Below are 18,004 nucleotides of genomic sequence, written 5' to 3'. Positions count from 1 at the left end.
TGCACCTGCATTAGGCACAAAGGTAATCCATGAATTCCTCAAAGCATCAATAGTAAAAGGCAGGAAAACCATCAAAGCATCAGGTGCTTTCATAAGTCATTTGAGTTAATGTTTTTACTCTTCAGCTAATCCCATAAAACTGAGGTACATCTCCTCATTTCTAAGGTGATATGAGTGGACATGTAAAATCATAGCTTACCTCTTTCAGAGTATTGGGGTTAACAGGAAACCCTTTACCCCCAGAGAGGCTCGAGTATTTCTTTTCCAAATTACAAAGATTCTCCTTTTCCTGAAGGAATACAAAATCTATTAAGCTTACAGTCAACCTTGGATCAACTGAGGAACACAGCGACTTTACAATAGAGACAAACATCAGAATCTCACCTACTTCCCCCATTTCTAGTTCCTCTTCCTCATACTTAGTCAAAACTTCAAATTATATACTAAAAATCTCACCTTCTACTAGCCAATATGATGCATGAGTTGTTTTCAAACATCCTTAGCTATAAAACATTTAATTCATAGTAAATTCTGTAGAGTGAGAGCATGTTTTAAAAAAAGGAGTGGGCTGCTCTAGTGGTAGCCTGAATGGAAGGAGAAGTTCTCAGGGTCCCTCTCAGCCCTTATCTTTTGCATATTCTCTAAAGTCATTTTTTAAATCCACCTAAGCACACAATCATGTGACTTCTTGTGACATAGCATCACAATCCAGTGATATATTTTCTTTTGGAAACTTGATGGTATAAGCTTTTATGTTTGGGTCCAAGATTCATCTTGTATTGATTCAGTTAATTAATTCATTAATTAATTCCTAAACAACCTTTAGGAAAAAAATTTAATGGGTCACGTGCTTTATTTATTGAGATATAATTTACATACAGTGGAATGCATAGATCTTAAATATATAATCTGATGAATTTTAATAAGTGGAACAATATCCCAAGCAAGATAAAGAGCATTTCTTCACCCCAAGCATTTCTCATGTCCCCTACCAGTCAATCTCCACCCCCTGGCCAGGCACTATTCTGGTTTCTATGGCCTTACACTAGTTTTGCCTGTTCTTGAGCTTTATATAAATGGAATCATACAATATGCGCTCTTTCGTGCTGCCTTCTTTCACTTTGTGGTGATACATGTGTAAGTAGTTCATTTTTGAGGAATACTATATTACATAAATGTACCCTAGCATTTGCTTATCCATGCTCCTACTGATGGATATTTAGGTTATTTCTAGTTTTGTTGGCTATTAGCAAAACAGTACTTTAAACAGTCTCATATCAGTTTTTTATGAAGAAGTGTTTCCATTTTTATTGTGTAAATATCTAGAAGTGGAGTTGCTGGGTCATAAGGGTGGATGTATATTTAACAATATAAAAAAGCTTCCAAGGAGTTCTCTGAAGGGGTTATACATGTTACACTCACATCAACAGTGCATGAACGACCTAGCTGCTTCATATTCTCAACATCTGAAATTTTACTTTTTAACTTTAGTCATTTTAGTTGGTATGAGGTGGGATCACATTGTTGTTTTTATATTTCCTGGATGACTAATGGTAAGTATTTTTCCATGTGACTTATTGGTCCTTCATATATCTTCTTTTTAAAACATTTATTAATATTTAGCTATTATTATTGAGTTGTAATAGTTTTTTAACATGTTCTGGATACAAGCCTTTTGTCAGTTCCTTTAAGAAATCTTTGTTTCCCAAGGCCATGAAGGTGTACTTGCATTCTTATGTTTTCTTTTGGAAGTTTTAGAATTTTAATTTTTATGTTTAGGTCTATGATCTGTCTTGAATTAATTTATGCATATGATGTGAGGATGTTGAGGTTTATTTTTTTCCACATTTACCCAATTCATCCAGCACCATTTGTTGGAAAGACTTTTCTTTCCCAACTGAATTTTTTAGTGCCTTTGTCAAAAATTAATGGACGGTATATGTATGGGTCTATTTCTAGACCCTCAGTTCAATTCTATTGATCTATATGTCTATTGTTTGCCAACACCACACTGCCTTAAATATTATAGCTTTACAGTAAACCTTGAAATCACACAGTACAAATCCTCCAATTTTATTCTTCTTGTTCAAAGTTGTTTTGGCTACTCGAGGCCCTCTACATATTCATATACAGTTGATTTGTATTATTTGTGGCAGTTGTGTTCTATAATGTTGCCACAAACACTGAATTTGTGAGTACTGAAGCATGCCTCCTAAAAGAAATACAAGGTTGGGCTCTTGTTGCCCAAGAGCAACAGGGTTTCTCCATAAGGGACGTCACAGCCTTCCTGCGTTTAGGAACATTTAACAGCACTTTAGCACTATGTTTCAGAGGCATTTTGAACAGCAAAATCTATCCCACCCCCAAAGGCACACAAAAATGTGAAAACATGGCACTAAACAGTTCACAAAAAGGACACATTTTTACAGTATGAGAGATGAAACATAAAGACAACCTTGTTCAACTTTAGGTGAGAACATGTATGCTGGACAACTCAATTTTGAGTTGAACAAGTTTGTCTTCTTGTTTCATCTCTTACCACTCTGCATTTCTGTGAATGCACAGACTGCAAAAATTCATGCATATTGATTCTGGGGTAACAATATGTTTTAGCAAGTAGGCAAAATCACAAATGTGGGATTCTTCAATAATGAGGATCAACTGTAAATTTTAGTACCAATTTATCAATTCCTACAAAAAAAAATCTGTTGGGATTTTGTTTGGGATTAAAATGTATCTATAGCTCAATTTAGGAAAATAAAAAAAGTAATACTTATGGGCCACTATTTTTACAATCAAACTGTATTTTATATATATATATATATTAATGAGGAAATGTTATACTGTGATTACACTCACCTATTTTAAGAAATCTACTGCTAAATGTTTTTGCTAAAATTTGAAAAAGTACTTAAATACTACAATATCTAATTAAGCTGTGCTTTTGAATATGTGTGCAAAGGGTAAAATGGCAATAGGGAGGCTAATGGCAACAAAGGTCATCCCCAGAAGGGGACAGGGAAGGGAACTATAACTCCATTCAGAGATTTCTAGGAGCTAAAAAAGCAGGAAGAAGGAAGCTGTCAGGGATCTGTGCGGGCTGCAGAGGCATCCAAAGTGGACTCATAATTCCATGTGAAGGAACATTTCATCTCTCTTCTTAACCTAAAAATATCTAAGAAGGGGATACTCATTTCTTCCGAGTGGGACCATGGTACTGCCTCAAACTTTAATCCTTCCCTCTGAATTTGGTCTTTCTCTGCACCCCATTCTGGGTCTAGCACATATTTTTGTGACCCCAAGTGTCACATTTATAAGGTAGTGGCTCAAATGCAGGGCTCAGATCTGAGACTAGCCCCATCAACTTTAATGTCTGGTGTCTTATCCCTGAAATCACACCAGGTCCCAGGTCAGAAAGTTAGGCTATGGCATCTCTTTGGGCAAAGGAATCCCTTTACATGGAGTTACTTTAAGTGCTAGGACAAATGAGGACATAGTCCCTTTGGTGAGGATAATCTTGTCAACCATCTAACCATACCATATGCAGTGTCTACCTACCCAATTAAATCAAACTAAATCCAGTACGACATTTACTAAGAAGACCCACCCACAAATAACTGGAGTTCAAAACATCAGAGCAGCTGAGCTAAAATATTTGACAATAGCAAAAAGAGCGTTTTTTCCTTAAGCCAACCTTAAATGGGTAATAAAATGTATTTTAATTATTTGATAAAAAATAAGATTTTTTTTAAAAAGAAGAAAATCAGAAAGAGAAAAAAAATACAGATTTTCCAAAGTTTAGACTTGTATGATGTGGAAAAAGCATGAAGAAAATATCTTTGCTATTTTCTGAATTGTAGTTAATTTTTCAGAGTCATCAGCTTATTAATGTGGAGGATTAAATAAAAAGGTATGTAAAAGTCTTCCTTAAATTATAAAAGCATTCACTATTAAAAGGCATTTACTTTGAAGGAGGCGACTTCCCTGAAGTGGGAACTTATGTTTTATTGCTGCCAGTGCTGAAAAGAGAATACTTACTCTTTGTAACATCATTATTAAATTATTCTTTTCTTTCACAAAATGATCTTGTTCTCTCTGAGCCTGCTGAACAATGTGATTGGCTTGCTTTTTCAATGCAGAAATTTTTTCCTGAAGGAAAAGAGATAATCATAGGAAGACGTACATTACACATTCAAAGGTTTGCTAGTCTGTCCGGAAAAAGAAGCAAAGGTTTTTATAACTTGAATACTAGTGACCACATTTTAGTTGATGGTAGGCAATAATTATCAGCTAGAGATTATGAGGCATTTTCTTTGACCTGCCAAGCTCAATACTTTCTTTACTTAAGGCCAATATAGTTCAAGTGATTTAAAATCTATTTTGAAGCACCCAGAAGTCAACAGGAAATCTTGTTTTAGACTATCAATGACTTTTTTACATCATCTTGGGAAACGCCTCATGGGAAAAAACAATGGAATGTCTTATTTAGGCTGAGAATTTAAGAAGTCGCCTTCTCTTTCTTTCCTTCCCTCAATTTTATCGGTTTAATACAGAGCCCTGGGATTTGATTCTACATTCTAGAACAAAAGCTGAATTCTGAGCAGGACATCTAGGTGCTAGGGGTTGAGTGGAGTCAGTAATAATCCTTGTGGCATTTCACTGGGCTACGTCTAATAGTGATAAGCTGTCAGTCAGCTTTGAGGACCATTGAGTGATGAAAACAGAAAATTCCAAAATAGACTTAGTTCATAGAATTATTCTGAATTAGTTACTATAATTGCAAAAGGAAGTAATTTAACATAAATATCTGAATTCCTGATTTTCTCTGCCTTAGTTTTCATATAAATGAAAAAAATGGATATTATTCATAAATGCATCTACAGCATTATGTAACCATGACTATAATGTCTCTATCTAGTTCAGAACGCCATTTAGCACATACAGGACAGGATCCATAATCTGACAAATGTGATATGCAAATATAAAGATATGTAGCAGACACATACCATCCCTAGATGAATGATCAATACTGTCATGTAGAGAGAATCATATTTTGATTTTTCACACTGATGACAAAAGTACCTTTCTAGTAACAATGTTCCGTTGATACTCAGCCACTTCACGTAGGAGCTGTTGGGTCAAATTCTCCTTTTCCTCATCCAGACGGCTCTCATGTTCAAGCTGCTGGAACTCCAGGTCTTCAAAGTGTTTGCTTTCAACATCCAACAGGTCAGCATCCTTTGGAGAAAGGGGAATGAACACAAGACACACCAGGATGGCTATAACCTTCTTCATGTGAAGAAACAATTATTAAAAACAGTCAGAGCAAAGCAGACTGTCTTTCCAGTTACAGCTATGACCAGGGTTAGAACATGATAATCCTCTCTCTGGAGTTAAACCCCATAACAGTGAATGTAAGAGCAGAATTGAAAGGGGCATAGTGGGGGTGGGCAGCATTTATTTCACCATCAGTTTTAGATTGCTCTGTGGATGTAAGAATTCTTGCTTTAAACCCACTAGGGGGTTTAAAAATGGATAGTGAAGTACAAAAAGAATTCTGTAAATAATCTCAACACAATCTACAGCCCAGAGTGTAACATAGTCTCTTGAGAAAATTCTTCTTTTCCACAACATTTCATATGAAATGAGATTTTAATATAGAGACTAAAGGAGTCAAAACTGGCCTACACACAGATTAGAGGTCTCTAAGAGGGATACATGTACCCCAGATGGCACACAACACCATCCACTGGGATGTGAGGGGAAAACATTAGACCTTCTTTTTACTTGTTTTCAGTTTTTTTCTTTTCTTTGTAAGTTTCTCAATAAATGTTTTCTAACATATATACAAGTAGGATAGAATATGTACATACTTTTAAATATGTACATTGTTTGAGCATTTATGCAATTTATATATTTATAATAATATGACATATGTAATATACATAGGGCATGCATGCTCAAATAATTTTATTGAAGAGATAAGCAATCAAAACCATTTGGGCATGGCTTATGGGTGATGATGATGTGTCAGTGTAGGTTTGACAATTTTAATAAATGGACCAAGCTGGTGGGGGATGTTGATAATGGGGGGAAGATGTGCATGTGTAGGGGCAGAAGGAACATGGGGAATCAGTATTTTCTGCTCAATTTTGCTAGGAATCTAAAACCACTCTAAACAATAAAGTCTATTTAAAAAATTCAGAGATTGAGGTTCTTAAACCAGGCTTCTACGAACCCATTAAAATTATTTACACATATTTTTACTGGAAAGAGGAGAACCAAAGTTTTCATGAGACACAAAGGGTGTCTCAAAAGGTTAAGCACCATTGCTCTGAGAATAATTTTGAGGACATTTAAGGAAGAGCAGAATCATGAAAATCAGATGGCCTGGTGAAGGCATCCTCCAACCCATGAGATACTTGAAGACAGGGATGTATTCATGCAACTACATGCACAGTATATAGATAATTCTCCAATCTACTTTTTAGAAAACACCTCCTTCTTTTTGGAGACTCTGACACAATTATAAATGTGGTATGTGCAAAACATTTTTTAAAAATATAACTTATAGGCCGGGCGCTGTGGCTCACGCCTGTAATCCTAGCTCTTGGGAGGCCGAGGCGGGCGGATTGCTCAAGGTCAGGAGTTCAAAACCAGCCTGAGCAAGAGCGAGACCCCGTCTCTACTATAAATAGAAAGAAATTAATTGGCCAACTGATATATATATAAAAAATTAGCCGGGCATGGTGGCACATGCCTGTAGTCCCAGCTACGTGGGAGGCTGAGGCAGGAGGATTGCTTGAGCCCAGGAGTTTGAGGTTGCTGTGAGCCAGGCTGACGCCACGGCACTCACTCTAGCCTGGATAACAAAGCGAGACTCTGTCTCAAAAAAAAAAAAAAAAAATATAACTTATAAGTTATATAAGTTAACTTACATAAAAATATAACTTATAATAAATAATCTATGGCCAAAGTAGGAGTCAGCTGAACAATGTGGCTCATAGCTCTACGTAGCTAAAATAGCCAGAGTATTTTTTTTTATTGTTCAATCAAATCATCAAAGAGAGTTGAATAAATAATTATATGATAAATCATCTCTATATCACTATTTAACCCCACCCCAGTCTGGTTTTTACATAAATGATAAAGTAAGCCTTTTGATAAAATGGAATATATTTCTATCCTCTGCAATACATTTTGTTCTAGTGATGATTCACAGAAGGGCCATTAGCTACCATGTTATTATAACCAACACTATAGCAACAAAACCATCATGTCAACACAGACTGTGGCGTCTCACAGTTTAAGAGCAGGAAAAAGCACAATTTGAAAAATACATTCAGCATTTCATTTTATTTAGCCAAAAAGGAATGTAGTCTCAATTTCAAGTTTTTGGTTGACATTTCTCAGACATTTCATGTTCATAACTTCTAAATGAATTAATGAATTAAAGGAATTAAGAGATATTAATAACTCAAGTCCTATGTCTTGAAGCAATATTTGCAGTTTTAAAATAATATATTAACTGAGATATTTACTCATACAGGCACACACACTCAAGTTTTTAAGGCTTTCCAATTAAGCTTGGTTTGTGGCCAAAGATTACTGAGATAAAATGTTTAGTAAGCCCTTTTTCGGCATGTAAATGATCTTCATTCAAAGTGGCATATAGCTCATAATATATACACTACGCAGTCAGCTGCTTACTCTTCATCTGGTTAATATGCAACATGTGCTATTTTAACCCTGCACGAAAGTCACAGAGTCACTGATTTATCTGTAGTAAATATTTAAACCACTGCAAGAAAATAATAGCACACTAGGTAGGAAAGCTGAAAATTAAGCTAAGCTGAGCACTCAGATTCTGCAGATACAATCATCTGATCAAGTTATCCAAATCATTAAAATGTATATGTATATAAACTTATGCTCTGAAAGAAAAACTATTGGGAGGAAATAAAAACTTTTAAAAGATTTTAGATAAGAATAAGAATTCAGAGGATTGAATTTGGGGGCAGAAGTAGTTTAATTGAGCCCTGAATAATATATACAGGAAGCCCCACAGTCAAGTTCATGACTAGTTGAATGAAAATTTTAACTACACTTCACTCACTAAAAGAACATTACAAATATTTACTGGCTAGCAAGCTCAAAGGAGAGGCATGAAAGGAAATAAAACAGCTGTACTAAATAAAATTCTATGTAATTTCTATTTTCTTTCTAATAACGCTTTTGAGAATTTATATAGCAGAAGTTTATGTGCAGTTCTTTATGTTTTCTTTGCTAATGGAGGGACAGAAAGAAGAGAATGGATGTAGTATGGCCAGGAGCAATTGTAGTAATAACAGTTCAAAACCAACTCTGGAACAAATTTAAATAGGGTTCAGGGTTTGTTAACTTTTCACCATTTTACGCTCTATAATCAAACACTTTAATGCATACTTCTGGAACATGGAAAAAAACAGTAGAAATCATTTAGCCCAACCTCCTTATTTCATGTATGATGAGTATTCTGAAGTCCATAGAGGTTGAACGACTTGTCTAAGAGTAGTAGGTAAACTAATTTTAGATCAGTGATAGAAAAAAAGGTCTTTTAATTGTAGAAATGGACAAAAGATTTTTAAAAAATCAAGAGACCAGAATCAACCATTCAGTTCAGTAAATATCAAAAGTACAAGAAAACTGTCCGAACCAGGTGTCTGTCTTCCCCTGTTAGTAGTGGACCCTAACCTGGCAAATTAAAAACTCATTTAAATTCAGCTTTCTTTCCTACAGTGCTAGTATCTGAGGGATTGGTGAGCCTATTTCAATCAACAACATACCATCCACAGGCCGTGAGCCCAACATCAGACAAAAACTATATTCTGACACTAATGTAATGATTTAGAGGTAAGAAGCCCAGCCATAAGTTCATAAGGTTGTATGCACAAAATCATTCTACAATTTCACCTTAAGTATTTGAGACAACATGCAGTTTAAGGAAATAATTTTCTTCCTATTTATTTATTTTTTGTTTTGTGTGACTTGCCAGTTTTATGACAACTAATCAAGTTAGTTGTCATAAAATCAACATTATTGAGTCCAGTTTAAACACCTCAGGGAAAGCTTTGTAATGAACTGCTATTTTGCAGTGTTTGAAGTCCAAAGAGAAATAACTTATGATAACACAGGAAGTTCCTAGAATGAAGGGACTTCTCATGAAATAAGTGAACTTTTTACTGATTAACCCAAGGCCCCAGTGAAGAATCACACTGGTCCTCAGCCCTGGAAAATGGAATTAGCAGAGCTCTTAATAATCAGGTGAACAGCAGCTACCACAAGCCAGTTATCTCTCCCATGGAAAGCGGTTTTATGATAAGAATTTTACACTCTGCTTGAAGAGGAAAGGGAAGGAGTCTCTGCCTTTATTTAATGGCACAGACTGTCTGCAGCATTTCCTTTCTTCTTTTGTAGTCAAAAATCCTTGGAACACATACAAATTTATGAGATATCCTACAGAATCTAGATTAAGCAAACAGTAATTATATTCATTTGAGTCCAGGTTAACCAATAGATTCCATTGATTATTAATAGACTCTACCAATTTTTGTTTGACATAATGTTTGTAAAGAACACAAACAATAAATGGATAACTAGAAGAAAGGAAGAACAAAATATATACATGCTGCTGACTGTAAATAAAGAATTATGACAACCATGTAAAATCTTTAGCAATAAGGATAATTAAAAAAAAAACAGTGAACAAATATAAAGATCAGTTCTCCCATCTCTCTTGTGAACTGGCACAAACATAAAACACAAACTGAAAAAATTTTACAAATACTAGTTTTTTTCCAATCATTTTTATCACAAAATGTCCAGAGAATTGTCACAGAGACATGTGAAGATTTTTCTTCTTACAGCAAATTAAGTTTTATACAGTAAAGTGGAAAAAAGGGGAAGAAATATTGTTACAACTTTCTTTGATCCAACACTATAAGAAATAAATACTAAAACTGTTATACTACAGTTTAATCTGTCTATGTTGGATACTCTTTATTAAGATGCTCTTAACCTCTGCAATACATTGAACAATTTCAATTGTTATTTTTCATTATCTGATACCTCTGTTCTCAGAGGTATCAAATATTTTTATATTAAAGGGTATCTTTAAAAAATGTCAAGGGTGTGCTATCTTAACTGAGTTTTTGACTTTCCCATTCCAAGAAGGTACAGATAGAATAACATGAATGGAACTAGCCTTTTCTATTCACATAGAATCATAAATTATAACTCACTTAGGACAAATTACTACTACGTGACTCTTTAGAGGTCCAAGACTGTTAGTGTCTGCTTCTCCAGGATCACAGTTTAGTTGGGCTGCTGTTTAGAGGAAACAACCCAGTTGTCAAGAGACTATAAAATATTAAATGGCTATGCCAGTGTTTGTGAAACTATCCACATAGGAAGATAACCAGTGCAGTTAGGCTAAACACTATAAACATTAAGGATTGGAGAATACAGTTTAATTGGAAGGTCTATGCTGCATTAAGTTCTTAAAAATTATGAAGCTCGTATGAGAAGATGTTGAAGGCACTAGCAATGCCCTGCATTTCAGTCTTGGTGTTTAATTGTTGTGATCATGCTAATGAGTTCAATGTCACTAAAAGCAGGAAGAGAAAGGAAAACTAAACAAGGGCTAGTGATGGAGAACAAATCAGAGAATAGGATAATTTTTGGACAAGAGTATAAAATAAAGCTAAAGGAAAAAAAAGACATGTAAAGGCAAACAGGACTTATGAAGCAGCAAAATGCAGAGGAAGATGTCAGTTGACTTCAATGCTACAATCTTGGTGTCAGTTACAAGTCAGAAATAGCTCTCTTTGGTTATAAAAAATGACTCCAGAAATGATTTTGCATTATAAATTAGTGAAGGATTCTAAGAAGGAATTTTTTAACTGATTAGCATGGAATAATATATACTTTCAGCATGCATATTTGTATTTAAAATGTATCTAATGATTAGAACTTATATGAATTTATACTGTGAAGTAGTAAGTCATAGGTAAGTGGAACTTAATTGATAAAAACAAAAAGCAAAATAACTGGTGCATTCCTGTTTGCTACTGACCCTCTTCAGTTGTTGTTGTAACTGTTCCCTCATGGACTCAGGACAATTGTCCAGCTGGGTCTTCTGCTCGGAGTAAAGCTCCTGAAGCCTCTCTAGTTTTTCCCTTTCAGCATCAAGCTTTACCTTCTCCTGAAGTTCAGAAATCAGAAAATAGAAGAATAGAAATTACCTTCATACCTAAGCAGGTGCTAGTGAACATTTCCTAAGGATAACACAAACAAACATACACAAACTCTAGACATTCTATGAATGTAGAAACATATCTGGTTAGTCACTAGGATAAAGGAGTATAAGTAGAAGTTAAGATAAGGGAGGCTGGTTTGTGCATTCTCAAAACACAGTCCACTTCACTGGGCATTGAAATAACCACGCCAACCCTCCCTCCTTCCTGCCACCATGTTACAAAAGCAGGGGAAGCCATGGCAATGTCGAGTGTTGGTCAATGGCCAAAAAAGAACAAAAGAAATGCCAACTAAATTCATAAGCTAGTCTTGCCAAGAGAACCAGACAAATGCATTGACTTCAAGTATTGTCATGGTCCAATTCGCTCAAGGCATTTGCTAAGCAAGTTTTGGGAACTATGGAAATTTTGTTCTCAGGTCAGAGAACTCTCAGGGGCACTGGTTGATAGCCTGGTCAGTTCAAATAGTTCTAAGCTATTTGGAAAACTTCAGAGCTTAAGCAATTAGACAATCTTACTTCAGGGAGAACAACAAATGCAGGGGCTGAGAGAGCTAGGAAAAGTGCACCACTGACAAAGCAGTAAGGGGAGCTGGATCAGGCACCTCCAACACAACAACATGTGACAGGGACTGGAAATACAGACATCCCTGCAATGACTGATATAACAAATAAATTGAAACATAGACTGTGAAAAAAAAAATAAAAGAATTCTCTGGAGTCATAGAAGAGAAGACAAAGAAGATAATGCTAGATCCCTTGCAACTCACACATGCCAAAGTGACCCTAGATGTTACCTAATACAGTGATTGCATGGCCTTACAATGCCACCTCTTAAATAGAGAAACAAAACATCAATTCATCTGGCATCAGTCTTCCCAACTTGTGTTCCCTTTATGATGCTCTGAACCCTTGAAACACATCTTAGACATGATTCTCTCCTTGTCTAACACCCTCAGCCTAAATAAAAGCACTTTATGAAGCACTTCAACAGTTTGACCCCTAGTAAGTGAAATGACCACCACCTTCTTTTCCTTATTTTCATTCTATGTAAACTGGTAGAAATAAAACTACCTTCTAAGCATATCACAGAAGGAGTTTTTAAAAGATAAAGCTCTGAAATAGTCCTATGAAATTATCCTTACTATAATTTTTTTATTCAAATGGCCATGATTTCCTGCATAAACATATAATATGTATGTATAAAAGATGTTACGGTTTCAACCTAAAACTTTATGACATCAACACCTGTACCAGTTCACTTGAGTCTCCATTTTTTACCTAAATTTTAAAATTTCAAGAGCATTTCAGTAATGCATATTTAGCTTTACAAATGTATTCTTCTTAAAATAAATTCAAAAGACATAAACCTGCTACTCCCACTTCATATATCAATCTAAAATGATGCTACAACAACTTAAACTTTAACAAACTACAAAGAAAGCTTCTTCAACCTTTAATAGTATGTTTGCACACTGGGCACACCTATTATGCAAGAGTTGGAGAAAGCAATGGTATCATTAACAGAAAAAAGGACTCCCACACCATAATAAAACTGAATATACTCATATAGGTTTAGATTTAGTCTTTAGGAATAGTTTTCAGAATTAATAATTTTTTTCTTTAATAAAATCAGCAATACTTGTTATTTTTTGGCTAAGAAATATGTTCTTTCCTGTGTTTGTGGATCAAAGACTGCCCTATTTACACAGCAAAAGAATTTTATCCAAAGAGTTCTATTTTTAGATACTGTATCACTAGACTTTGTAGCAACTTTAGTTCCAAACAGAAAGTTAAAAAAAAGAAGACTATTTATTATAATTAAATACCACATGTACAGAGCTCTTGAATGTAATGATCTGTTCAATAGAAAACATTGATACATATTTGATAATATAGAAAGCCACCGTCCTAAAACATAGGTCGCAGGTCTGAAGAAAAAACCAAGCTATTCCGCTGTCAATCTCCATTTGTTTATTGTTAATAATAAACTCAAATAGACAACTAATAAAAAATACCTTATGTTTACATAGCGCCTTCCTTCTGAAGTGCTCAAAACGTTTTGCAATTCCATACAAGGGGGCAGTTAGCAGAATTATGCAAGCAGGCACCATTAGAACCTTCTACAGCTTCTCTGTGCAATGTTGTGACCACTCCCTGGCTCTCAGAGCAAACGCTCAATGGGGCCAAAGTTAGGGCAAAGGAAGTAAAGGGAAAAGATGAAAGATGGACTAGTGGCAGGTGGGCCTGGCCGTAAATCACAGAGGACCTTGGAGGTGATATCACTCCTACCAGAGCCAGAGGTAGACCAACTTTGAACCAGAAGGAAATTAATATTCCTTTCTTCTATTTATTGCTCAGGAAGTTTTCAAGGGAAAATTAGCTCTGGGCAAGCAGTTAATTAAAGCTGAAAGTATCACCTTCTACAGTGATGGTAAAATAGACAAATTCGATGGCAGTTGAGGGTTCCAGAATTTCAGGGATTCTTGCTTTTTACACAATATTAAAATGGAGTGTTATCCTTCTTCCAGATTTAAATTGGAAAACTCACCTAGTCTAACTACAATAGGCACAGTAGTATTTTCCAAATACTGAGTTAGCAGAGAGTGCAAGAATTTTTTTTTAAGATTCATAAATCTATTTTCAGGAAATAAATCAAAATGCATTTTTAATAAATTTAACAAATTTCATTTTGTTGAAAAAATAAGAGTACAAGGAACTGGAACACTCTAGAAAAATCCAGATACACCAGGGGACATTTATAAAACTAAAAGCAGAGTGAGACTTCCACAGAGACAACTGCTTCTGCTAGTGCTGGTCTCGCTTTGACTCGTCTTCTCTGGATGTGTTAGCAAAATACAGCTGGGTCACAAATATTGCCAGATAATGTCTATTTTATATATTTAATACCGATATTCCTAAAGCTCCACGCTTATATATGGCTTATGGTAAATTATTCGTGGATAAATTAAGGTAGAAGTCAGTGTATCAAGTTGGGCATCTATTTGCTCCCATGGTGAGTTGTTTGTTACTCACTCAGTAAAGATTTAAAGAGGTCTAGAGAAAAAGAGGAAACCTGATCACTGTCTTCATGTAGCACATTAGAATAACCTGGGTGAGTTTTTAAATATACTATTTCCCAGGCCCCAATTTAGTCACAAATCCAGGGCCATAAGGCCTGGTAATAAGCATTTTAAAAGCCTTTCCAGGTTTTTTGATATGCAGCCAGGTTAAGAGCCATTGATTCAGCCACCCAGGATTATGTGAGAGGAAAAGGCAGTTAACTACTATTGATTTTTCTAATGAAGACACAAGATATTAATACAGGATCCATCAAAGAATGTTCTTAAAATACTTCATAGTAAAAAAGGCCTCTCTTGCAAGTAATATCTGGATTGTAAAATATTTACATTTCAAATTAAATGCCTCAAGTAAAGCAAACAAAAACTATGATAGATTCCAATATCCAACTTTCATTCAGAAAGGGATAATGCAAAATGCTTATTTTCTAATCACACAAATGACCAGGAATGTTTGTAAATTTACTCTAAATGATTTGAACTTGTACATGAGTTGCCAATAATCTTGGATGATTTTAAAAATTCAAGGCTCATCATAATACTACTTATTTTGCTAGCTCTGGTGGTCAGAACACAGTAATACAAGTTTTCTCTCTTCTAGTACAAGTTGTGATCTTGAAGGAAAAAACTGAAATTTAACTTGCTGGCTATATTTGAATGTCATTGTTATATGGAATAGTATTCTTCAATACTAATGAAAAATCATTTTACCATATCTAAGTGTGCAATACCAAATACACAGATATTTCAAGGTTACCCTGAAAATATGCTTAATTTATTGGTTTATTGGGCTGCCAGATAAAATAAAGGATACCAGTTAAATTTGAATTTCATATAAACAATAAATTATTTTTTAATATTTAAGTATGTCCCAAATACTGCATGGGACATAATTATACTAAAAAAATCATTCTCTGTTTATCTGAAGTTCAAATGTAACTGAGCTTCCTGGATTTTTATTTGCTCAATCTAGCAACCCTATTAGCTTGATGAAGACTTTCTTAAAAGTTAAGATCCACTTTTGTAATTTCCAAACTGTTTAGCACAGAACGCAGCACACTCTAGGAACTTGGGCCACATTTCATGAAATAGCGAGTCAGGTTTGGAATCGATTCAGTGATGTGTTGAAATGCACAGTCCCTAAGCCATCATTTTTAAGGTATGTCTATACAAAGTCCTCTCCATACACCCTAAGAATCTCCCTTCCTTCCAGTTCCCAAACCCTGTGGGGTTGTTTTGTAGGCAGGCATTTTTATGGGTTCATAGATTAGGCAACCATTTTAGGACCATAAACATTTATGTGAAATGCTTTTTTAAAAAAACAGCTTTACTGAACTATAATTGCTAAATTTAAAAAACTACACATGTTTAAATATTCATTTTGATGAATCTGGACATGTGAATACATCCATGATATGATATGATATTGATTTAATCCCCAAATCCCACGATATAGTTCCACTTCCTCTAACTAGGGAGCTAACTTTGAAATGTAAGAAAGAGGCACGGGAAGGGCTGGGTCCCTTCTGAGCACTGGCTGTGACTTGGCAAATACTCTGCACTCAAGAGGCATTAACACTTTGCTGAAGAATTTTGGGCCAGGCTCACTGCCTTCCCCTGGCTCTGAAGGAAGAACTAGGAGGAAGTAACAGGTACTTGTCCAGATAATAATGGGGGAAAAGAGTTAACCATTTAATATGCAATGGCATAAGCTTACTGTAGGAAAATTAGAAAGTCAAATAATCTAAGATTTCACTCGAGAACACGTGGTATGGCACAGAGTGATTTAGGCTTCAGTTCAAATCTTTAAGCACGGTTAGTGTGTTTAAGTATGTGGGTTAGGATGGCTACAAAATGTCACACCGTATCTGTGTGAATACACAAAACAATTGTCCTTAAACAAAAGGATGCTGAGAAGCACAGATGAAATGTAGATAATCCAAAAATAGAGACAGTTGAAAAACTATATTTAATTTTGAATTTCAAATGTGGTTAGAAATAGATAAAGACAAAAAGAAAATCTGCATGAACACATGTGTATTTTTTCAATCAGCCTCGCTCTTGGAGTGGAGACAGGGAGTGAGAGCAAAGGGATGCCAGTGGCACAGCCAGACCTTTGCTCAAACTGGCCTTCATGGTGCGAGCGGCTTCCCTACTCAGCCACCAAGCCCGTTAAACTAAAACAGTTCCCTAGGCCAGAGGTAACAGTCCTTTCTTTCACTTGCTGCAAGAAAACACAATGGTGTCTTTGCTTACTGCTTGGCCAAATAAACATACCCTCTGGGTTTCCTTTCAAATTAGATTCTTACATTTGTTCAGGATTTATCAATGTTCACAGTGGCTCCAGCTGTGATGTGGCCACTGACTGAGAACACAATGGACAGGTGGCATCTAGCTCATGGTAACATGGAAACAGGCTTCCTGAGGCTCTCAACAGTGGTACCTCTGAGGGTAGTGAAAGGCCAGCCCAGGGAACCGCTACAAAAATGTTCAATAAATTATAATAAAACAAATCGTCCACATGTTCTGCTGTATATGTAGTTATGTCTATAGTTTACATTTTATATGGTAACATAGTATGGATTGTAATCATGAATAAATATATGTTAATTTATACTAAGTATGTAAAATAAAATGATAGCTCCAAAATCAGCTAAAAGACATAATAGTAAACACCAGACACTAATACTCCAGAGCCCAGAAAACAATGTCAATGATTTCACAGCAATATTTGAACTTCGAGGTGCTATTACACCTTTTTCCTATGGCTCTGCCTTGTCTCCAGAAGTCTAGGGCCAGACTTACAGGATGTACCATCTCGACATCTGAATCGGAGCTTGCCCAACAGGGGTATCGTTTCAGGTTTTGCCTTTCTCATTCCACAGTTTATATCTGACCACAGCAACAGGTGTTTGGAAAAGGAAACGCGATCCAAAAGTGCAAAGGCCACTTCCTCCTTCTGTCTTACGCTCTGGCTTCCCTGGCAATGTGATTACAGGCCCAGTGGCATGTGCACTTGGGCAGTCCAGCCCAGCTGTCCTGAAACTTGGCTGCATGTAGCTGTTTGGCAGGTGTTTGGCTCAGTGTTTCTGCCCAGGCCCAGCCTGGGCTAGCTGTTAGCAGGAGAATCCAAGGACAATATTCCCAAAGCACACTGGCAGTATTCTGGCACTTACTATGGGCTGGATAGACAATGGATCACAGTGCCCTCCTCTAGTTCACACACTAGAGAGGAAAATAAACATCCAGTAAGCCCAAAACAAATGTAAATTATAAATGTGATATGTAAAAGGACTGAAAGAATAATAGGGAAAATCTAATCTGACCTAGAAAGGTCTGGGAGGGCTTTTCTGAAAAGCGGGCACTGAACCTGAGCCCTGAAAGACAGGACCAACAAGGCATGGAATATGGGGAAGGGAATTCTAGGCAGGGGAAGCAGTATCTGCAAAGGACTGCATGGGGGCAGTGATCTTTTAACAATAGAAAGGAAGGCCACCATGAGAGTGCTGTGAAGAATGGGAGGGTGGGGATGGATCATGGTAAAGAATTTATACTTAGGGAAAGTGCAGTGGGACACAAGGAGAGTGATATAATTTTTATTTTTATTTTTTGAAAATCACATTGGTTTCTG

At 35.9% G+C, this 18,004-nt stretch overlaps 1 protein-coding gene across 16 annotated transcripts in view; it reads right to left on the bottom strand.

The window, feature by feature from the left end:
- Positions 1 to 18,004, bottom strand: part of PHLDB2 (pleckstrin homology like domain family B member 2) — a 210,363-nt gene that overhangs the window by 30,189 nt on the left and 162,170 nt on the right. For 12 of the 16 annotated variants that reach the window (XM_076001310.1, XM_076001318.1, XM_076001321.1 and 9 more), the window contains 4 exons: positions 11,114 to 11,242; positions 5,083 to 5,238; positions 4,039 to 4,149; positions 200 to 289 (listed from right to left, as the gene is read on the bottom strand). In XM_076001310.1, coding sequence (XP_075857425.1) covers positions 200 to 289; positions 4,039 to 4,149; positions 5,083 to 5,238; positions 11,114 to 11,242 — 486 coding nt within the window. The remainder of the gene's footprint in view (positions 1 to 199; positions 290 to 4,038; positions 4,150 to 5,082; positions 5,239 to 11,113; positions 11,243 to 18,004) is intronic. The other 4 variants (XM_076001337.1, XM_076001341.1, XM_012787448.3 and 1 more) reach the window with 1 other exon arrangement.

This window comes from Microcebus murinus, chromosome 1 (genome assembly GCF_040939455.1).
Source record: "Microcebus murinus isolate Inina chromosome 1, M.murinus_Inina_mat1.0, whole genome shotgun sequence".
NCBI classification, from domain to species: Eukaryota; Metazoa; Chordata; class Mammalia; order Primates; family Cheirogaleidae; genus Microcebus; species Microcebus murinus.
Note: the sequence above shows the minus strand (reverse complement) of the source record. Positions and strands in the feature narration are given on the sequence as shown.